Consider the following 17,903-nt stretch of genomic DNA (forward strand, 5'->3'; position numbering starts at 1 on the left):
AACCAAACCAAAAATCAAAGCACCTCTTCCCACTGAACGCATATTCCCAAAGAGGGTTGCTCCGGGGCCAAACTAATGCCCACACAATTGGACACGATGACCCAACAGATTTTGTGGAAACTTCACCAACTCCACTTAACGCAACCTCATTATGCCACGTCACTTGTGGCTTCAATATACGATAAGTTGCACACATTACGACTCGACATAATGGAATTGTTAGATTTTAGTTATATAACGACTTAATATATTAATATGTATTAATATGATGACTTAATATATTTATGTATAAAAATATTTAGAGTTAAAAAAATGAACGAAGATTCCTTATGACTAATTTTTGGGTTGTTATTATCCGTCATTTCGGATCCTCCCGATCCACTAACGGTGCTTTTACGTACCTCAAGCACCGGTCATGGTTCTCGTCGAACCCGTCGCTTGCGACGAAGGCCTCGACGAGTAAATTAATCCACAGACATAGCCCACTGAGTTTCTCGCCGAATCTTCTCAGTGGGTCGCGTTTCCGATCCAGTGGCAGATTCTGCGAAGTACGGTTCTTGCCAGGGTTCGTGTTAGCAACGTCGTCAGGTTTGTGCCCCGTGAGCTCACCTACTAGTTAAGGTTATGCTGAAATAGCCTCTAAAGGCTACTTACTAGCTTAGGAGAGGGAAAAAAAGGTTGCATACCTACATGAGACAATACTAACCAGAATACTCAGCTGTCTTGTTATGAATCATTTTGAGATGTCTGTTCATATTTCCGGTAGCGTTGCCGCCGTGGCTGATCTGGCGGCTGCAGAGCTTGCACTGCGCCTGGGTTGACGTCACGCGGCTGAAGTATGACCATATCCAACTGCGACGCAATTTTTGACTTGGAGATTCTGAGAAATTGAATAACACATTTTCCGCATAAGACCTTCATTGTGGCGCGGTTAGAAAATTCTAATGACCGTTAAAATAAAATAAAACATAATCTGTATTAGAGCTGTGACGGGATTGTACGTATTGCTATAGCACATAAATGTCGCAATGGACCATAAATCGGTAAATTTTGTCATAGGAGGGGTTTTTATTGTTATATATGGGGCAAATACCCGTACGAGTATGATGGGAATACTGATGTTATCACACAATGCTGCTGCCCATTTTCTGGTAAATCCCTTAGGCGCGTTTTAAGATACGGACCAAGTGATGGGGTAGCATTAAGTCTATTCAGGATTAACATACTTACAATAGCCTTTAAGGTAATTGAAATTTTCAAATAGTTGCATCATATTCGATAATGATTGGATGTCAATTTTATGAGTTTTGTATGAGCAAAAACTAACTTACCAGCCACATCGTCAAGATCAACGTCTTTATGATCACTCGCATATATTTCTTCAGTCTTTATGGCATACGGAGTATCAATATCAGAGCTTATGTCCGCATTATCACAGGTCACTCTTTTGGATACCTCTTTTCTGTATATTTGTGGATGCCGAGTTCTCACGTGTCTATTCATGTTGTTAGTATTGCATCCTTTTATTGAGAGAACGACGTTGCATAGATTACAACGGAATATAATGTTGCTGAGTTTGTCGAAGTACTTCCACACCCAGCTTCGTTTACGTGCCTCTGTAGTTGCAAAAATGAAATGTTAATTATAGTGAGATTATAAAGAGATTTGGATTTATTTTTTCTTATCGCTAAGATTATAATTCATTCATTCCATCCATATTCTATTAAATATTCATCTTAAGGTTGTAGTTACAATTGGTTTTTACGGAAATAGACAGAATGGTAACACTCAGCTGCTAAGGTTTGCATACCAACAGCTAGTGAAAAACCACTTAGGATTAATTTTGAATGATAATGTGGCTTAGTGCGAGTTTTTTAATATATATAGGACCAGCGCCTCTAGCGGCAAACGTAGGGCTCTGTTCCAACTCGATGTAAATTTCAGTTAACTTTTACGCGATCGAGAAGTTAAACAATTGTTTTTGTGAGAACTAAAATATTAGCCGTACAAGTACATTTAAACTATATACGTTGGAATACGATAAGCATATTGTATCCGAACTCAACCTTGTTAGTCCACATGCCCAAACGATTTTTTTTTATTATTACACTAGTATGTGTTGCCATTTTTCTTACTCATTTTCTTGGAAAAAATGAAAAAAAAATTATTTTTGAAACTAGCACCGTGTTCTCTGGTCAAATAATGATCTTGATTTGAAAATAGATTAATTTTACACACCTGAATTTTCACTTTTTCTTTTCTTCTTCTTTTTGTCAATGACATACTGTGTATTGATGACATCATCCTCATTGATGACTGGCAGTTCAATTTCTTTTGGTGGTTCATTGGTTTCACATACCTCTTCAAGTAATATTGGAGTTGTTTTAGGATTAATCTCATCATTCAGAACGCTAACTTGTAGAAATTCAATGCGGAATCCAACGTTTGCTTCAGGATTAGCTTTATGTAAATTGTAAATGTCCTGATGAAATTCTTTCATGTGATTAAGCAATTCCAAGGACTTGCCATCAACTTCCAAAACGAAATCACAGAGAGTACATTTCATACCTTGAGTGTCAGCTAACTTAATGTAATAAATAGAAGTCCAAGCCGGAGATTCTGTAAAAGATTGAAAAATTAATATCTAATGATCCTATAAGTGACTGAAAAACTAATACTACAAAATGCTTGTAACTAAGTACTTACTTTACTACATTTACTTACATGCCATTCACATTTGATAAGCCGATAATGAAAAGTGTAATAATAATTACATATTGCAGAGGCTTTGATTTCGTACCCTTATGTGGATTAGTAAATTTCTATTTTAAAAAAAATAAAACAACAATAAATGCATCAAATATCCATTTAATTCTATGGAAAACACTATGAAAAAAAAAAAAAAAAATTCTTGTCTAATTAATCATATCTTATGATCACATGAGTAAACATCTATAACTACAGGCAGAAGAGGTTATGTAAAAAATTATGATATTTTATTGGTGATTTAAAAACAATACATTTTAATTATTTGTTTAAATCAAAATCATTGAATCGGTACACTTTACTAATCGTGTCCCTTAAAATTTAATACCAACGAATCAATTCGTGGATTTAGAAAATATTAGTTATGTGTGTAAATAATAAAAACTTATTTAAAATCATGTTACACAGTAATTACATTAACTGATTTCATTGTTTACATGAATAATAAAATTCTATACTGGCATCGTAGTCTAGGAACAAAATAGTCCTAAAAATCCTTTATTAACACATTTCACTGTATTCCTGATCACTATAATTACTTTGTATCATTATATATAATTCTTTCCAATAAGTCGCATGTTTTTAAGAAACAGAACATTCAACTACTACATACAGGTACATGAGATTGATTATAACAATTAAGCCACCATAGCAAATACTTTGCGCTGTGAGCTTTCTTATTTTGTTTCCTTTTGGTATTCGTCTCCTTAGCATTTGAACTCTTGAAAATAACCTACACATCATTTTAAGACTAAAATATTGAGTATTGTTTCGAATCTATGCTAACTACTAGAATAAAATAAAAAATAAATAAATAGAATAAAAACTGGGTACACCAGAGACTAAGTACGAGCAGAAGCTATAGTCAGGTTGGGTTGAATGAGCATAAGCTGAGCTTATTGTAATACTTTCTGTAGGTGCTTATAGGCGACAGATTCGTGGATAATAGGCTTTCAATACTAATATGATTAATTATGACGTTTTGAGATTTAGCACCGCTAATTAGAAAATTGGTAATTTTTTTATTGCAAACATGCGTGGAAAATCTCACAGCCAAACTGGTAGACCACCTGTTCCTAAATGTGTCAGAAATAGTGTTCATATGTGTGAGTAGGTATCGGTATATTGTGTAAAATTCCAGTCAAGACTACTGGTCAGGTTTTATCAAAACAAGTCTTGAATTTTACCTTAGACATTGAAAGCGTCCTCTGAAAGTTATAAAAGCTTTAAACTGTGTAGTTATGTTATTTGTTGATACTTCCAGTTATTTTAAACTTACAAGGGCAAAGTGACGTTATTATTATTCAATATTTTTAAGAGATGCATAGTTCAATTACTGTTTTATAACAAAAACATTGATTTACATTTTCAGTGACATCTGATTTATAATTAAATGAATATTTCAAAATTAATTTAAAAACTATGCATTACCAATTAAAATAATGGTGCTAAAAATAGTAATAATTGAGCTGTAAATGTAAATTCAATGAATTTTATGTACGAAGACATTGAATGCTCATAGAATTTACTTTTTAAACATATGAGCATTTACCCTCCCATAAGACATAATTTATCTTTATATAATTTTATTTTACTAACAGCCTCTAACTATTATTATTAGATACATGATGATTCAAATAATTTGAAAATAACCTATATAAAACAGTTTTTATTTTGTTGCTACCCAAGATTGAGATGTATTATCAGGTTTTAATCGGAGAACATAGGTTTTTTATGGTTATGGAAGTCTCTCACCACCTGAACGCCGTAAAGTTGCATGTTGATCACTGATATACAACCAGTTTTTTGACGGAAACTACAAATCCACTGTTCAGCACCACACTGCAATTTACTTTTAAAAACATAAGTGTATCCTTTGTATAAAATTTGGTGACCTTTTCTCGTTGGGACACACTGTACTAGATCATCACCTGCAAATTAAATAGAATAAATAATATTTTAACACAATAAATTCGACACAATACCAATCAGAAATGAAAACAAATTGTCAAACGTCAAGAAGTTTATTAAGCAGACTTGTTTTCACACGATGTAATTTTTATTCCACTTTTAAATGAACATTAAATTGATTTTAAATTTATAATTTTAATTTGGCAGCGATAGATAAATGAAAATAAACAAAATTGTAAAAAATAACAAAACACTAGGCATCTGACTGATCTGATTGGTGACGCAACAGAACTGTCACATTAATTGATGTCATTTGATGTTCACGTGGTATGTATCGCATTCGCGAAGCGTGCTATAAAGTTTCACGGAACTTGATAGTAATTATTTTAGTTATACCTGTCCTAAAATGAAATACATTTGAAGTAACCAAATTAATATAATATCATTGAAAACATAAAAGAAATGTACAATTTTATTATACTATTCTGCCCTTTTATCAAATATTCGGCACTATCTTGGCAAATTTGTTGTGGTGCAGTTAGATTTTCTTGGTACCGTATCATTCCTACCCTGATAAAGTATTGAGAAATCTAAAATGTTTTTGCTATAAAGGACTTGTTCTGTTAATTCCTTTTGGGCTTTTTTTATACCTAATGAAGTTACCGAAAGAGATTGAGACACAGTTAAAGATGGCAGCACTAAGGATTCTAGTAGCGACGCGTCGTGAAACAATACGTACTATTTAAAAGTCTCAGGTGCTTTATTAAGTAGGTAATTTGATATAAAAACAATGTATATTTAGACCAACTACGCTATAATACCTGGCCAAACTTAAAACTTTTGAAATCGTGTTTCATTGGAGATTACTCTGGAGTATTTTTGTATCAATTGTTTGTTCCTTCCTTTGTTTATACACTGATATTAAGCAGGAAATTATGTTAAAAATAAATAGTATGCATCTGACAGATGTTCGCATAAACCACTACATTATTTTACAATAATATAAAAAAAAAACAGTACGTCGTTTAGATTTTTATTTTTAAATCCTTTTTACTATAAAACCCTAAAAACGAAAATTGTCAGTGTTCATTAGAACACAAATTTGATTTTTGTTTTTGTTTTTTTAAATCGACAAGTTTGTATTCAGCTCACCTAGTGCTGAATGCTTCCGAGGTCATTTACATCACAAGCTTAATGCCAACAGATGGCGTTACAAAACTACAAATTATAATGGCCGCGGTAAAAACTTCGTGGACAATGTTGTTGGCTGTGACGTCACACATCACGCCACTATATTATTATTATCACTGATATTCGCTGAACACGCTCTGCTTTATACAAAAGGCGGGTTGTTCTAATATTCATGTTGCGTTGAAACTTGAACTGTGTTTCTTTAATATAAATGGTAACTTGGATGATAAAGCTCTGATATGGATTGCGCGTAGGTAATTCAGAATATCTTCTTCTCAGTCGTATGCACTCTTGGCAGAGTGGTCGTGGTCATCACTTCGGTTGGTGGTGCGCTTCACCAGACGTCGCCATTCCTCGCGTATCGCGGCCCTTCTTGTGCACTCGTTAACGGGACCGTTTAGAGCTGCCTTTATTTGGTCGGTCCATCGTAACGGTGATCTGCCGCGCGGTCTTGTACCCTCTATCATGCCCTGCACCACAAGGCGCTCAACTGAATCGTCACCCCGCCGCGATACATGCCCGAAGAAAGTGAGAATGCGACCCTGAACGATGGAGGATAGTCGCTGCTTGATGCCGAGTTCCTGTAGAATTGACTGATTCGTTCTGAACTCCGTCCACGATATTTGCAGCATTCTTCTCCAGCACCACATTTCGAGAGCATCTATCCTCTTTTTCTCACTTTCTCTCAATGTCCAGGTCTCAGTAGCATTAAGAAAAATGGGGAAGACAGCGCTCTTACAAGTCTGATTTTAGTGGCTTTAGTGATATTTCGATTCCCCCATATTTTCTTCAGCCTGTCCATGGCTGACCTCGAAACAGCCATACGCCCAGACTTCATCAACGCACTAGCCAGTGTTCGATATCAGTGCACCTAAGTAAATGTATGACTGTACGACATCGCAGTTCGCAATTTTTGTGACCTCTGGCGAGTTATTATTCAGATAATTCAGAATATATCACTGAGTTAAGATTTCGTAAATTATCAAAATCATCATGTAAAATCAAAAATAGCTGTAAACTATGAGACAGACTAGATAGTTCGTGTAAATTCACTCAGTAAAATTTTATTTTGCTTACTTACTTTTCTCGTTCGCGCCAACAACGGTTCAAGGACGTTTTTTTTATTTGACTACGTAATTTTCAACAGGGTTTCTAATTAAAGAAGTACGAATTGCGTGTATGGGAATCCCATACACCCTGTCCCACTAGGTGGGGTCAGCCCAGCTAATTTTTCTCTTCCATTCTCTTCTATCAGCCGTCATTTCAACACTCACTCCTCTCTCTCTCTCATATCGTCATTCATTCAGTCTATCGTCTCCAGTTATAATTAAAATTTAGTTGTAGTAACGAACAGCATTAAAATCATTGTATTAAAAAAAAATATAAAAATATTTATTTGGTTCACACTGACCATTATTTTGTTTAGATTTAAATTCTTGCGTTCAACGAGTCTTTGTAAGTCGATCTGGCAGCTTACACAACGCAAACGGCTATAGAGTAGGTACATCCTGTAATAGGTTTGTAACAAAAATGCAAATCAGCAATTGAAGACTTAAAATTGCTGAGAGTTCTAACTAAAACGTTACGTTGTTCACGTTAAGACTAGCATTTTGCTGAATCCACACTTTTACTAATGTGGTAAGGCTAAATGTAAGATTGTTGGTTTGTTACGCTTTCGCATTTTAACTAATGTCTATGTGTAGTATTTCTATATCTTTCTAACACTGAGTATTGTTCGAGTCAAATATGCCACTGTCGTATCTATTTCCGCTCAAGAAGTAATCATGGATTACGTATTGAAGAATCACACTACCTTATGTCAATGTAATTGAAATAGCTTGAGCAACGTCACTTACACTTTATGTCTGGGCACGACTTTATCTATCCATATTTCAACAAATCTCTATTAAGCAAAAGTATTTGGATAATTGCCAACTGTCCACAATTAACACGAAGCAGTCGTCAGTTGTTTTGGCTGGTTTGTGTTAATTATTCGACGTCATATAATGTACTTTTTTTTTTTTGAGCCGTGGGCCGAACCTCCTACGAGGTCCCCGCGCCTAGGGGGCGCGCCGGGTATGTGGGACTCAACGATCTGCATGGTGTTGAGAGCAGACCGCGGGCCCAAGAAATTTTAGGGCCCACCCAATAAACGACTCCCCTGCACTCTTACACCCGACGTCCGATCTCCGTCCGGTGTCAAAACCCGGTCAGAGTAGGGGGGTTCCCACGGTCAACATTACAACCAGACACGCGGCGCCATCCCGAGGATGCTCGACCGACGGGTCGTCAAGACGATAGTTGACGACCAACGACGTCGGTCTCCGGCCCTGCCCGACATACCTTAAGACGAAAATTAAATTATTAACCTCGCAAATGATATAACCTGGTATGGTAATGGTATAAACAAACGCTAAAGTACACTCTTATGAGCACTTTTGGTCATGTCTATGATTCTAAATTCTGAAAATACATAACTTATCTGTTAATAAACATGGTTTTACGATTGTCTCGTAAAGAATTTTGACTTTTTTTTGTATTTTTATCTGTGACGTAGACTAATAATCTGTACTCGATAAAAACCCTATTATGTAGACTTAATTTTTTACAACTAATTAAAAAATTAGGTTAAGGACATTCGTTTGTATGTTTATCCTATATAATATGATGTATTTTCCTGTACGAGTTTGGATTGATTGTTTTCCTGTTGTCACAGTCCAAAGGGCATCAAAACATTCCCCTCTAGGAAATCCGTTTTCTCGAACTGGATTTCCAATCAAAGGTTAAATTAACAACACAAGATTTTTTTATGGTAAGTGGTTATAGAGGTCAATGACAGAGGTACAGCCAAATCGTTGCCTACCGCTAAGTGCTCTCCACAAGCCTCGTTTGAAGAATGACATATCATAGGGCTCGGAAACGTCGTGGAAGGGTGTTTATTCCAGAGCTGGAAAGTACGCGGCAAAAACAACTCTAGAAACGCACTGTTGATGATAATTTCAGATAGTATGGACGAAATCCACTCCGCTGGTGGGACGTGCAATACTAAAAAAGCGATGAGCTTATTATCTCGAACACTTCCTCAGAGTACTCCTCATGGAACATACGTAGTCCGTAGAAAGAGAATCCTCTGTAGACCCAGAGGCTCCATCCAGATAAACAACCTTTTTTTCGACGTTTAAACATTTTAATTATAATCTTATCAATAACATTTAAAAACTAAATTTTTTTGAGTGCGTGCTTTATTTATCAATTGTCGTTGAAAATTTTGTACTCGTTATTGGAGCTTCGAAGAAGGTTGCTGTTGTATATTATTAATCTATGTACATGAAAATTGTCACATATTGACTAGTTGTGCAGCTAGTTACTGCAGACGCAACCTAACCCAACCAGCAAAATTATAATTTGCGTAATTACTGGCGCTAGGACCTCTTGTTAGTCCGCGCGGGTAGGTACCACCACCCTGCCAATTTCTGCCGTGAAGCAGTAATGCGTTTCGGTTTGAAGGGTGGGGCAGCCGATGTAACTTTACTTGAGACCTTAGAACTTATATCTCAAGGTGGGTGGCGAATTTACGTTGTAGATGTCTATGGGCTCTAGTAACCACTTAACACCAGGTGTGTTGTCCAGCCATATAAGCAATAAAAAAAAACATGAATCTCACTCATTTCATGAGCTGACCGTCTCACCGTATGTCTGGATATCGAGCACTCCCACCTAAATTAACACTCATTTATTTAATGATAGGAAGACTTGGAACATCAACAGTGACTGTCGTTCCTCGAGGCCCTGCAAAACTCTCTTGCGTTTTCCGTAGACCAGATGAATCACATTTAAATATACCATGTTTTTATTCCAAATAATACCAAACGAACATGCCAGCTAGTTGGTGGGAATCTGCCAGCCACTGCCAGCTGCAGAACGTGAAGAATTTTTAATAAGTCATGACGGTTCTTGGCACGTCCGGAAAAACAAGGATGTGGAGAGGCTTTTTGGTGAGCCAAATATTCTGGGGGAGATAAGGCACGGAGGCTCGGTCATGTAGTGCGTATGGAGCAGGATCGGGCTGTGAAACGGGTGTACGCGGTTGTACCGGAGGGACGCCGCCCCGTAGGGAGGCCCAAGTACCGCCGGTCTGACGCTGTAGAAGGAAATTTACGTGAACTGCAAATGTCGGACTGGCAAGGTGTTTTATTGTCGGAGGCCAAAACCCACTTCGGGGTCATAGCGCCAGCGCAGCAGAAGTATGACAAAGAACTGTCATAATAATAGACCTTAATTTACATTATGTAAAAATTTTAATTCAACGAATTACAAGTAAAACTAAAGTTTACATCAGAAATTAACAGATCAATGTTATTTGTTAACGCGTTTGTGTTACATTGTTGTATATTAATGATTATGTTGTCCGACAGATTTAACGATGACATTGTTGAAGGTTATTAATCTTGCTTTGCAGTTCAGTAACCGTTGTTTGTTGCACTGCCATCGTACTTTCGCTTCGGATCTTGAATGCATCACGAATCTGTATTGTCCTATTTCTATACTAGGTTTACCGAATCTAGTGTGGCTATATACTACCCGCGTACCTGAAAATATTGAAAAATATACTTATTCATTATCGTTAGATTTTATGTTACGTTGATACGGTACATTAAAATTAAATACTATAGTATATCTTGTCAGATATTCGCTAATCGTCAAATAGATTAATAGCATTTCTGCGATTAGCTGTCAGTGTTCCATCGTTGATTGCCTAAGGTCAATATGATCTTACAGCCTAGTTCTAGTCATAGTTTGAGACAGTGGAACCTGGACTAGTTGAAAGGTGTAATATCAATAACCAATTTTGCAATATGGCATTTAAGTTAACACACAAGCTGTATTTGTACATTTTTCGAACATTTCTTTGTTGGTTCCTACTCCTCCTCCTGCTTCAATCGATCCCTAATTGCTGAGCATCGCAATGCGCCCGCTTGTGACTTTTTTTTGTAATTTGTAGTCATTTATGTCAGTCAGTGGCACACAGTCTCATGTCCAGGTGCTCGGACCTGGTCTCTCCATCTTGCTGGCTAATGTAAATCGGAGACGAAGGGAAGCTGTTCCAGCTTCATACAACTTTGAGTTAACTTTAACGCGGTTGAGAAGTTAAAAAACTCGCTCTAACCACACTGGTCTTTACTGCTGATGTTGCATTTTGCACGATGATTTCAGAGAAGTCAGAGTACTTTTTAGATGACCATAATGCCTAAACGGTAGTTATATAGATCCTGAAGTCTTCGAAAACCGTAGTTTGAATAATACTGTCGGCTTTTAAGGTTGTGGGTGGATTTGTCTTTTGATTTAGAATTACAGCTATCCTAGCCAACAAAGTAGAACACATTACTGTTTCATGGCAGAAATAAATAGAACCAGGGTACCGATCATGTAGACTGACACAGCCGACTTGATTTCATTATTCTTAAATCATTAGGCTTACTAATGATCGTATTTGACATTCTATTACTCCACGAAGAACTGTCGGGGACAATATTGTGTTTGCAAACTAGACGATTGTCCCCCGAGTAAGGGAGTTTTGCAAGCTACGTAATTTGAAACTAAGCTGATTGAAATGCAAAGTTGTTTGAAAAGGAACTCGAACATGCGAGATTTACTTTTGTGCGCATCGAAACCATTGCTTAATGACTTTTATTATACCATTCCATACAAAACCGGACCGGAGGAGCTTACTAATGGAAATTCGACAATATTTTCCCTAGTTAATCACCGGTAACCATATATTCCAGTTACGCACAGTTTAGTAGGTGAGCTCACGATGCTCGACCTGGGTGGGGATGCTGACACTAGCTCCAACAAGAACATTGCTTTACTGAACCTACCACCGGATCGCGACCCACTAATGAGATCCGATGAGAAACTCAATGGGTCTTGTCTATGATATTCGTCACCAACAATACCAGATGCAGACGCGTACTGTCAACGCCTATAGTCAGACTCTCTTCCAATATAGCACGTAAAATAACACATGGCACAGCGCCATAATAATATACTATGTAAATCAGGTAAAGTTTTAATTCAATAATGTAATAATTACAATGAAACTTAAGATTACATTTGTAATTGTAAACAAATCTAGGTACCCATATTTAAATTAAGTATGATTGTTTATTATTCATCTTATTTAGTACATCTGTACCTATCTAAGGAAATTGCTCTGCGCAATTTTCACAAGCTTCAAGATGTCCGATCAACTTGAACTCTGAAACAGATTCCAGAGGTCGGTGATAATGCAATAAAACTTTAAATTTATCAAACTTTGTCAAGCTTTGTCAAACTTATAAAACTTCGATAGTTCATGATGACTAAGAAAATTGTAAACAGTTTTATCGAACGTTCGATAGGCATAAACGGCGTTTGACTAATGTTGGTTTTTACCTTCGATAAGTATATTATTATGAATATGATCGCTAGTGGTTATGTTGTCCAATAGATTTAATAACGATGTTGTTGTATGTTAATAATCTTGCTTTGCAGTTTAGAATCCGGTGTTTGTTGCATCGCCATCGAACTTTTGCATCGGACGATGAATGCATCACAAACTTGTATAGTCCTATTCCTAAACTAGGTGTACCGAATCTAGTATAGCTATAAGTTATACGAGTTCCTGAAATTTAAAAAAAAAAATTATTTTCCTCAGACTATGAACTTAGTATGAAATTGAAATTTAGGTATATACAGTAAAAGCTCCGTATTCGCGCTTCCTTCATTCGCGGATTCAAATGCGATCCGCGATCTTTTTTTTTTTAATGCTTAGTTGGGTGGACGAGCTCACAGCCCACCTGATGTTAAGAGGTTACTGGAGCCCATAGACATCCACAACGTAAATGCGCCACCCATCTTGAGATATAAGTTCTAAGGTCTCAGGTATAGTTACAACGGCTGCCCCACCCTTCAAACCGAAACGCATTACTGCTTCACGGCAGAAATAGGCGGGTGGTGGTACCTAACCACGCGAACTCACAAGTGGTCCTACCAACAGTAATTACGCAAATTATAATTTTGCGGGTTAGATTTTTATTACACGATGTTATTCCTTCACCGTGGAAGTCAATCGTGAACATTTTAGTACGTATTTCATTAGAAAAATTGGTACCCACCTGGGATTCGAACACCGGTGCATTCGCTTCAACACGAATGCTTGCACGAAGTTTTTCCTTTAGGCCACGACGACTTATCGATATATACAAATTGATACAAAAGTATTCCAATATGTAGGCATTCAACCGAATATCTTTTGTAAACGCGCTTTTCCATATTCGCGGAATATTTACGAAACATATACGAATAAAGAGCTTTTACTTTACTTAGTATTTCTCGGATATTCCATGTTTTCAACATGGCACTTCTACAGTCCTTTTTTGCGCATAGAAATGCACTATGCAAAACTGAGGATTGCAAGTCTGCGCTTTATTGATAGTTAGATATAAGTTAAACCTTTCTTCCTGGTCTCAACAGCCATTCAGTTCAACTCACGGGAAACAGACATTTCCAATTCTTATATTATGTTTTTTTTTTCTATTTTAATTTTTTAGGTTAAGTATATTTTTATCTATTCACTTACTCTGTAAAGTCCCTTTTTTTAAGACATTCACCGAGTCCCGTGTTAGTAGATTTTTAATACTTTCCTTGATGGCTAATTAAATTTACGTTAAAATAAGTAGAGACCATTAGACGAACTTTAAATCTCTATGCTGGGTAACGCACGTTTTGGGAAGCGATGCAAATGTTTCAAGTCAAGCAGTGTGCTTAGTGCGAGTTTTTTAACGTTCTCGATAGCATAAAAGTTAATCCAACTTTGTATGCAGTTGGAACAGCGCCCTTAGCGGCAAACGTAGGCAAACGATGCCATTCCATACAAATATGAGCAACTTTAACGCTATCGAGACCTGCGCCATTTTGAGAAGGCGGCACGACATGAGAACCCTCTCATCGTAGCCGCTGGAAACTACATACCCGACCCAGTAGACCGAATGGTAAACCGTCGACGTCGCCCAAAGCACGTCATTACGGATCCTCCTGATCCATTAACGGTGCTTTTAGGCACCACAAGCACCGGTCACCGTCCTCGTCGAACCCGTCGCTTGCGACGAAGGGCTCGACGAGCGAACTAACCCATAGACATAGCCCACTGAGTTTCTCGCCGGATCTTCTCAGTGGGTCGTGTTTCCGATCCGGTGGTAGATTCTGCGAAGCACTGCTCTTGCTAGGGTCAGTGTTAGCAACTCTCCGGTTGAGCCCCGTGAGCTCACCTACAAATGTTAGGGCGAAGCTGAAATAGCCTCTCAAGGCTATCAGCATAGGTAGAAAGAAAAAAACCTATCGAGAATCCACCTCATGGCTCGTGAGTTAATGAGTTAATACATTTTATTATGCCTATTGCTAGATTTTAAATAGCATTTTGTCAAGCTATAGTAAAAAAAACAAATGTAGTAGTTGTTTAGGTTACTCGGCACAAACGTTGAACTTTGATTTATATACTTAGTCTGGCCATAAATACTGATACAATGAAAAATAAACAAAATATTACATTTGAATTTGGAATCTGTCATTTTTATATGATTGCTCATTGAGTTTTCTCATTTTGGCGCCAATATATTGTACAATATTTTGCGATATTAAAATGGAGTGAGGTGATAAAGAGAACCGAATCGCTGTGATTGCATTACACAAAGTAGGTATGGAGCCAAATGCAATTTTTAAAACTCTCCATACGCTTGGTATTAGTAAAATGTTTGTGTACCGGGCTATTAATAAGTGCAATGAGACCTCCTCTGTTTGTGACAGAAAAAGATCTGGCCGTCCATGTAGTGTTCGTACGAAAAAGGTGGTCAAAGCAGTAAGGGAAAGAATTCGAAGAAATCCTGTCCGAAAGCAAAAGATTTTATCTCGGGAGATGAAGATAGTATCTAGGACCATGTCGCGTATTTTAAAAGATGACTTAGGACTTGCAGCCTATAAGAGACGTACTGGTCATTTCTCAACTGATAATTTAAAAGAGAATAGGGTGGTAAAATCGAAACAACTACTGAAGCGGTACGCAAAGGGAGGTCATAGAAAATTTTTGTTTACGGATGAGAAATTTTTTACAATTGAGCAACATTTTAACAAACAAAATGACCGTATTTATGCTCAAAGCTCTAAGGAAGCTTGCCAATTAGTCGACAGAGTGCAACGTGGGCACTATCCGACTTCAGTGATGGTTTGGTGGGGTATTAGCTATGAAGGAGTGACTGAGCCATACTTTTGTGAAAAAGGTATCAAAACATCGGCACAAGTGTATCAAAATACAATTCTTGAGAAGGTAGTGAAGCCCCTTAACAACACCATGTTCAATAATCAAGAATGGTCCTTCCAGCAAGACTCGGCGCCAAGTCATAAAGCTCGGTCTACGCAGTCTTGGTTGGAAACGAACGTTTCGGACTTCATCAGAGCTAAAGACTGGCCGTCGTCTAGTCCCGATCTTAAACCGCTGGATTATGATTTATGGTCAGTTTTAGAGAGTACGACTTGTTCTAAACGCCATGATAATTTGGAGTCCCTAAAACAATCCGTACGATTGGCAGTGAAAAATTTTCCCATGGAAAGAGTGCGTGCTTCTATTGATAACTGGCTTCAACGTTTAAAGGACTGTATTGCAGCCAATGGAGACCACTTCGAATAAGCTTTTTATACTTTAAATTGTTTTATATTTATGTTTTAAACTAACACACCGTAAAAATAATAAATGTTATTTACAATAGAATTTTTTTTATTTTTAATTGTAACAGTATTTAGTTAGGCCAGACTAAGTATATTGAAAAGTTCATTCTTTCCATTATCCCTATTATCCCTGCCTATTTATGTCGTAAAGCAGTAATGCGTTTCAGTTTGAAGGTCTTGATTGGGCAGCGGTTATGCTCTAAAAAAACTGACACTTAGTACTTATGTATACTTAGCGTGGTGGTGGCATTTACGTTGCAGATGTTTATCGGCTCCTCTGACCACTTAACAGGCGTACCGCGTGCTCGTCCACAAATCTAAGCAGTAAAAATGGTTTGCCTTATTTAGTTGTGAATATTTCAGTCTATTTACTGCTTTTATTGTATGGCTTTTTCTCGGTACCTACCTCACAGATTACCAAAATTAAGTAAGCGCAAACATAAGTAGATATGCGAAATGTTTAAAGCCTCCAAGAAATATGCATTACTTTTATTATTGCCTTTGTAGGCAAACGAGCATACGGCCCACTTGATGGTGAGTGGTTACCGTCGCCCATGGACTTCAGCAATGCCAGGGGCAGAGCCAAGCCGCTGCCCACTGCTTAATACTCTCCACAAGGCTCGTTTGAAGAATATCTTTCAACAATGTCAATTCACTGTATTTGTGTTTTTCAATGCTTTCATATACTGTAGGCACTGGTTGGTGTTAGATATATTTAATAACATTACAGCGCTTCCAAACAATTAGGTACCTACATAATGAAAACGAAAAAAATAGGAACGAAGCAAAGTAAACAGATTTCTTTTTTCGTTCCTAGAAAGAGGTGACAAGAGTCAGAAACAAACACTTTTCAATACCACAAAGTATGGAATGAAGACGGATATTACCACGATTTTACTCGATTCAGATTTCATTGACATAAAAAAGGGCATCCTAATACGAGCATCGAGAGGACTGGTGGTCGTGGCGCCGACGACCGCCAGTCCGGCGTCCCGAGGGGGGGGGGGGGGTGATGGGAGAGATGTGCTCCGCACTAAGCGCTTCACTTTCCCCCCTTTACCTTTTCATGAGTTCTGTCTCATGCGAGGTTTGGATGCTGGTTGTTGAGCGACAGGAGGTTTTAGTCGGTTCAACTCCGACATGCCCCGCCTTCCATCCCCAGTGGAGGGCGGAAGTCCGGCGAGTTCCTCCCGACAAAAAAAAAACCTAATACGAGCAAAGAATTTGAAGTCTAAGCTGTCATACAGTAAGTCGAATTCAAAGTAATATTTATCTTAGGCGATTATGTCATGCGAGAGCTTCAAATGATAACCGCCTTCAACTGTTCCCACTATAGTAGAGATCGCGCTAATCAGGTGGTCATCACTATATATATTTTGTATTGGTAAGATGAGTGGACGAGCTCACAGCCCATCTGGTGTTAAGTGGTTACTGGAGCCCATAGACATCTACAACGTAAATGTGCCACCCACCTTGAGATATAAGTTCTAAGGTCTCAAGTATAGTTATAACGGCTGCACCACCCTTCAAACCGAAACGCATTACTGCTTCATGGCGGAAATAGGCGGGGTCGTGGTACCTACCCGCGCGGACTCTCAAGATGTCCTACCACCAGAGAGTATTGTCGGCGAGTGGGGAAATGAGGACGAGTGAAGATATTTACAAGACTTTAGAAAACCCCTAACAGTAGTCCGTGGTCTGTAATAAGCTAGCTCCATGAGGCTCGTTAAATGCGCAGTCTTCAGTAGATTAATTTAACCCATTGACTGTCATCCGTGCCCTACGTGGCTCACTGAAATAATTATGTTGATTTCTGTTACTAAACGTCTGGAATGCTTAACTTTGCCTTCTTTTGTTTAAATGTTAAAGACTAAACCTTCTGTTATGCTTCTTAGAAATAGATTCATTCTTAGTATCTTTGAACTCGTCTTTCCAAGAGTCTACTAAATATTCGCCGGAGAGAAATCGACATAATTACTTCAGTGCGCCACATAGAACATCGGTGACCTACTTATTCAAAGATGTACTTTTTAACAAGTTAAGCTTCTAAGTTCGTTCAAATTTGATTCTTGTCCACCTGATGGTTGTCTGGAAGAGATCGCTCTTAGCGATAAGACCGCCAATTGTACGTTTTTTTGGTTTTAATGTATCGCTGTTTATTTGTTTTTGGTGTACAATAAAGAATACTTTCTGTCTCTCTCTCTCAAATGTAAATTAATTGTCACAATAGGAATCCCCTGATTTGAAAATTTCAAGAAATTCAAAATGTACACAAC

General features: G+C 37.6%; 1 protein-coding gene across 3 annotated transcripts in view; it reads right to left on the reverse strand.

Moving 5' to 3' along the window:
- Mod(mdg4) (Mod(mdg4)-heS00531) overlaps positions 1–17,903 on the reverse strand; it is a 540,681-nt gene that overhangs the window by 22,674 nt on the left and 500,104 nt on the right. Inside the window, exons 5-7 of one of the 3 annotated variants that reach the window (XM_038011365.2) lie at positions 2,239–2,619; positions 1,332–1,616; positions 707–880 (exon numbers count right to left, since the gene is read on the reverse strand). The exons of the other annotated variants lie outside the window; for them this stretch is intronic. Of the exons in view, the coding sequence (XP_037867293.1) occupies positions 707–880; positions 1,332–1,616; positions 2,239–2,619 (840 nt within the window). The remainder of the gene's footprint in view (positions 1–706; positions 881–1,331; positions 1,617–2,238; positions 2,620–17,903) is intronic. 3 annotated transcript variants of the gene reach the window in all.

Source organism: Bombyx mori, chromosome 6 (assembly GCF_030269925.1).
Source record: "Bombyx mori chromosome 6, ASM3026992v2".
NCBI classification, from domain to species: Eukaryota; Metazoa; Arthropoda; class Insecta; order Lepidoptera; family Bombycidae; genus Bombyx; species Bombyx mori.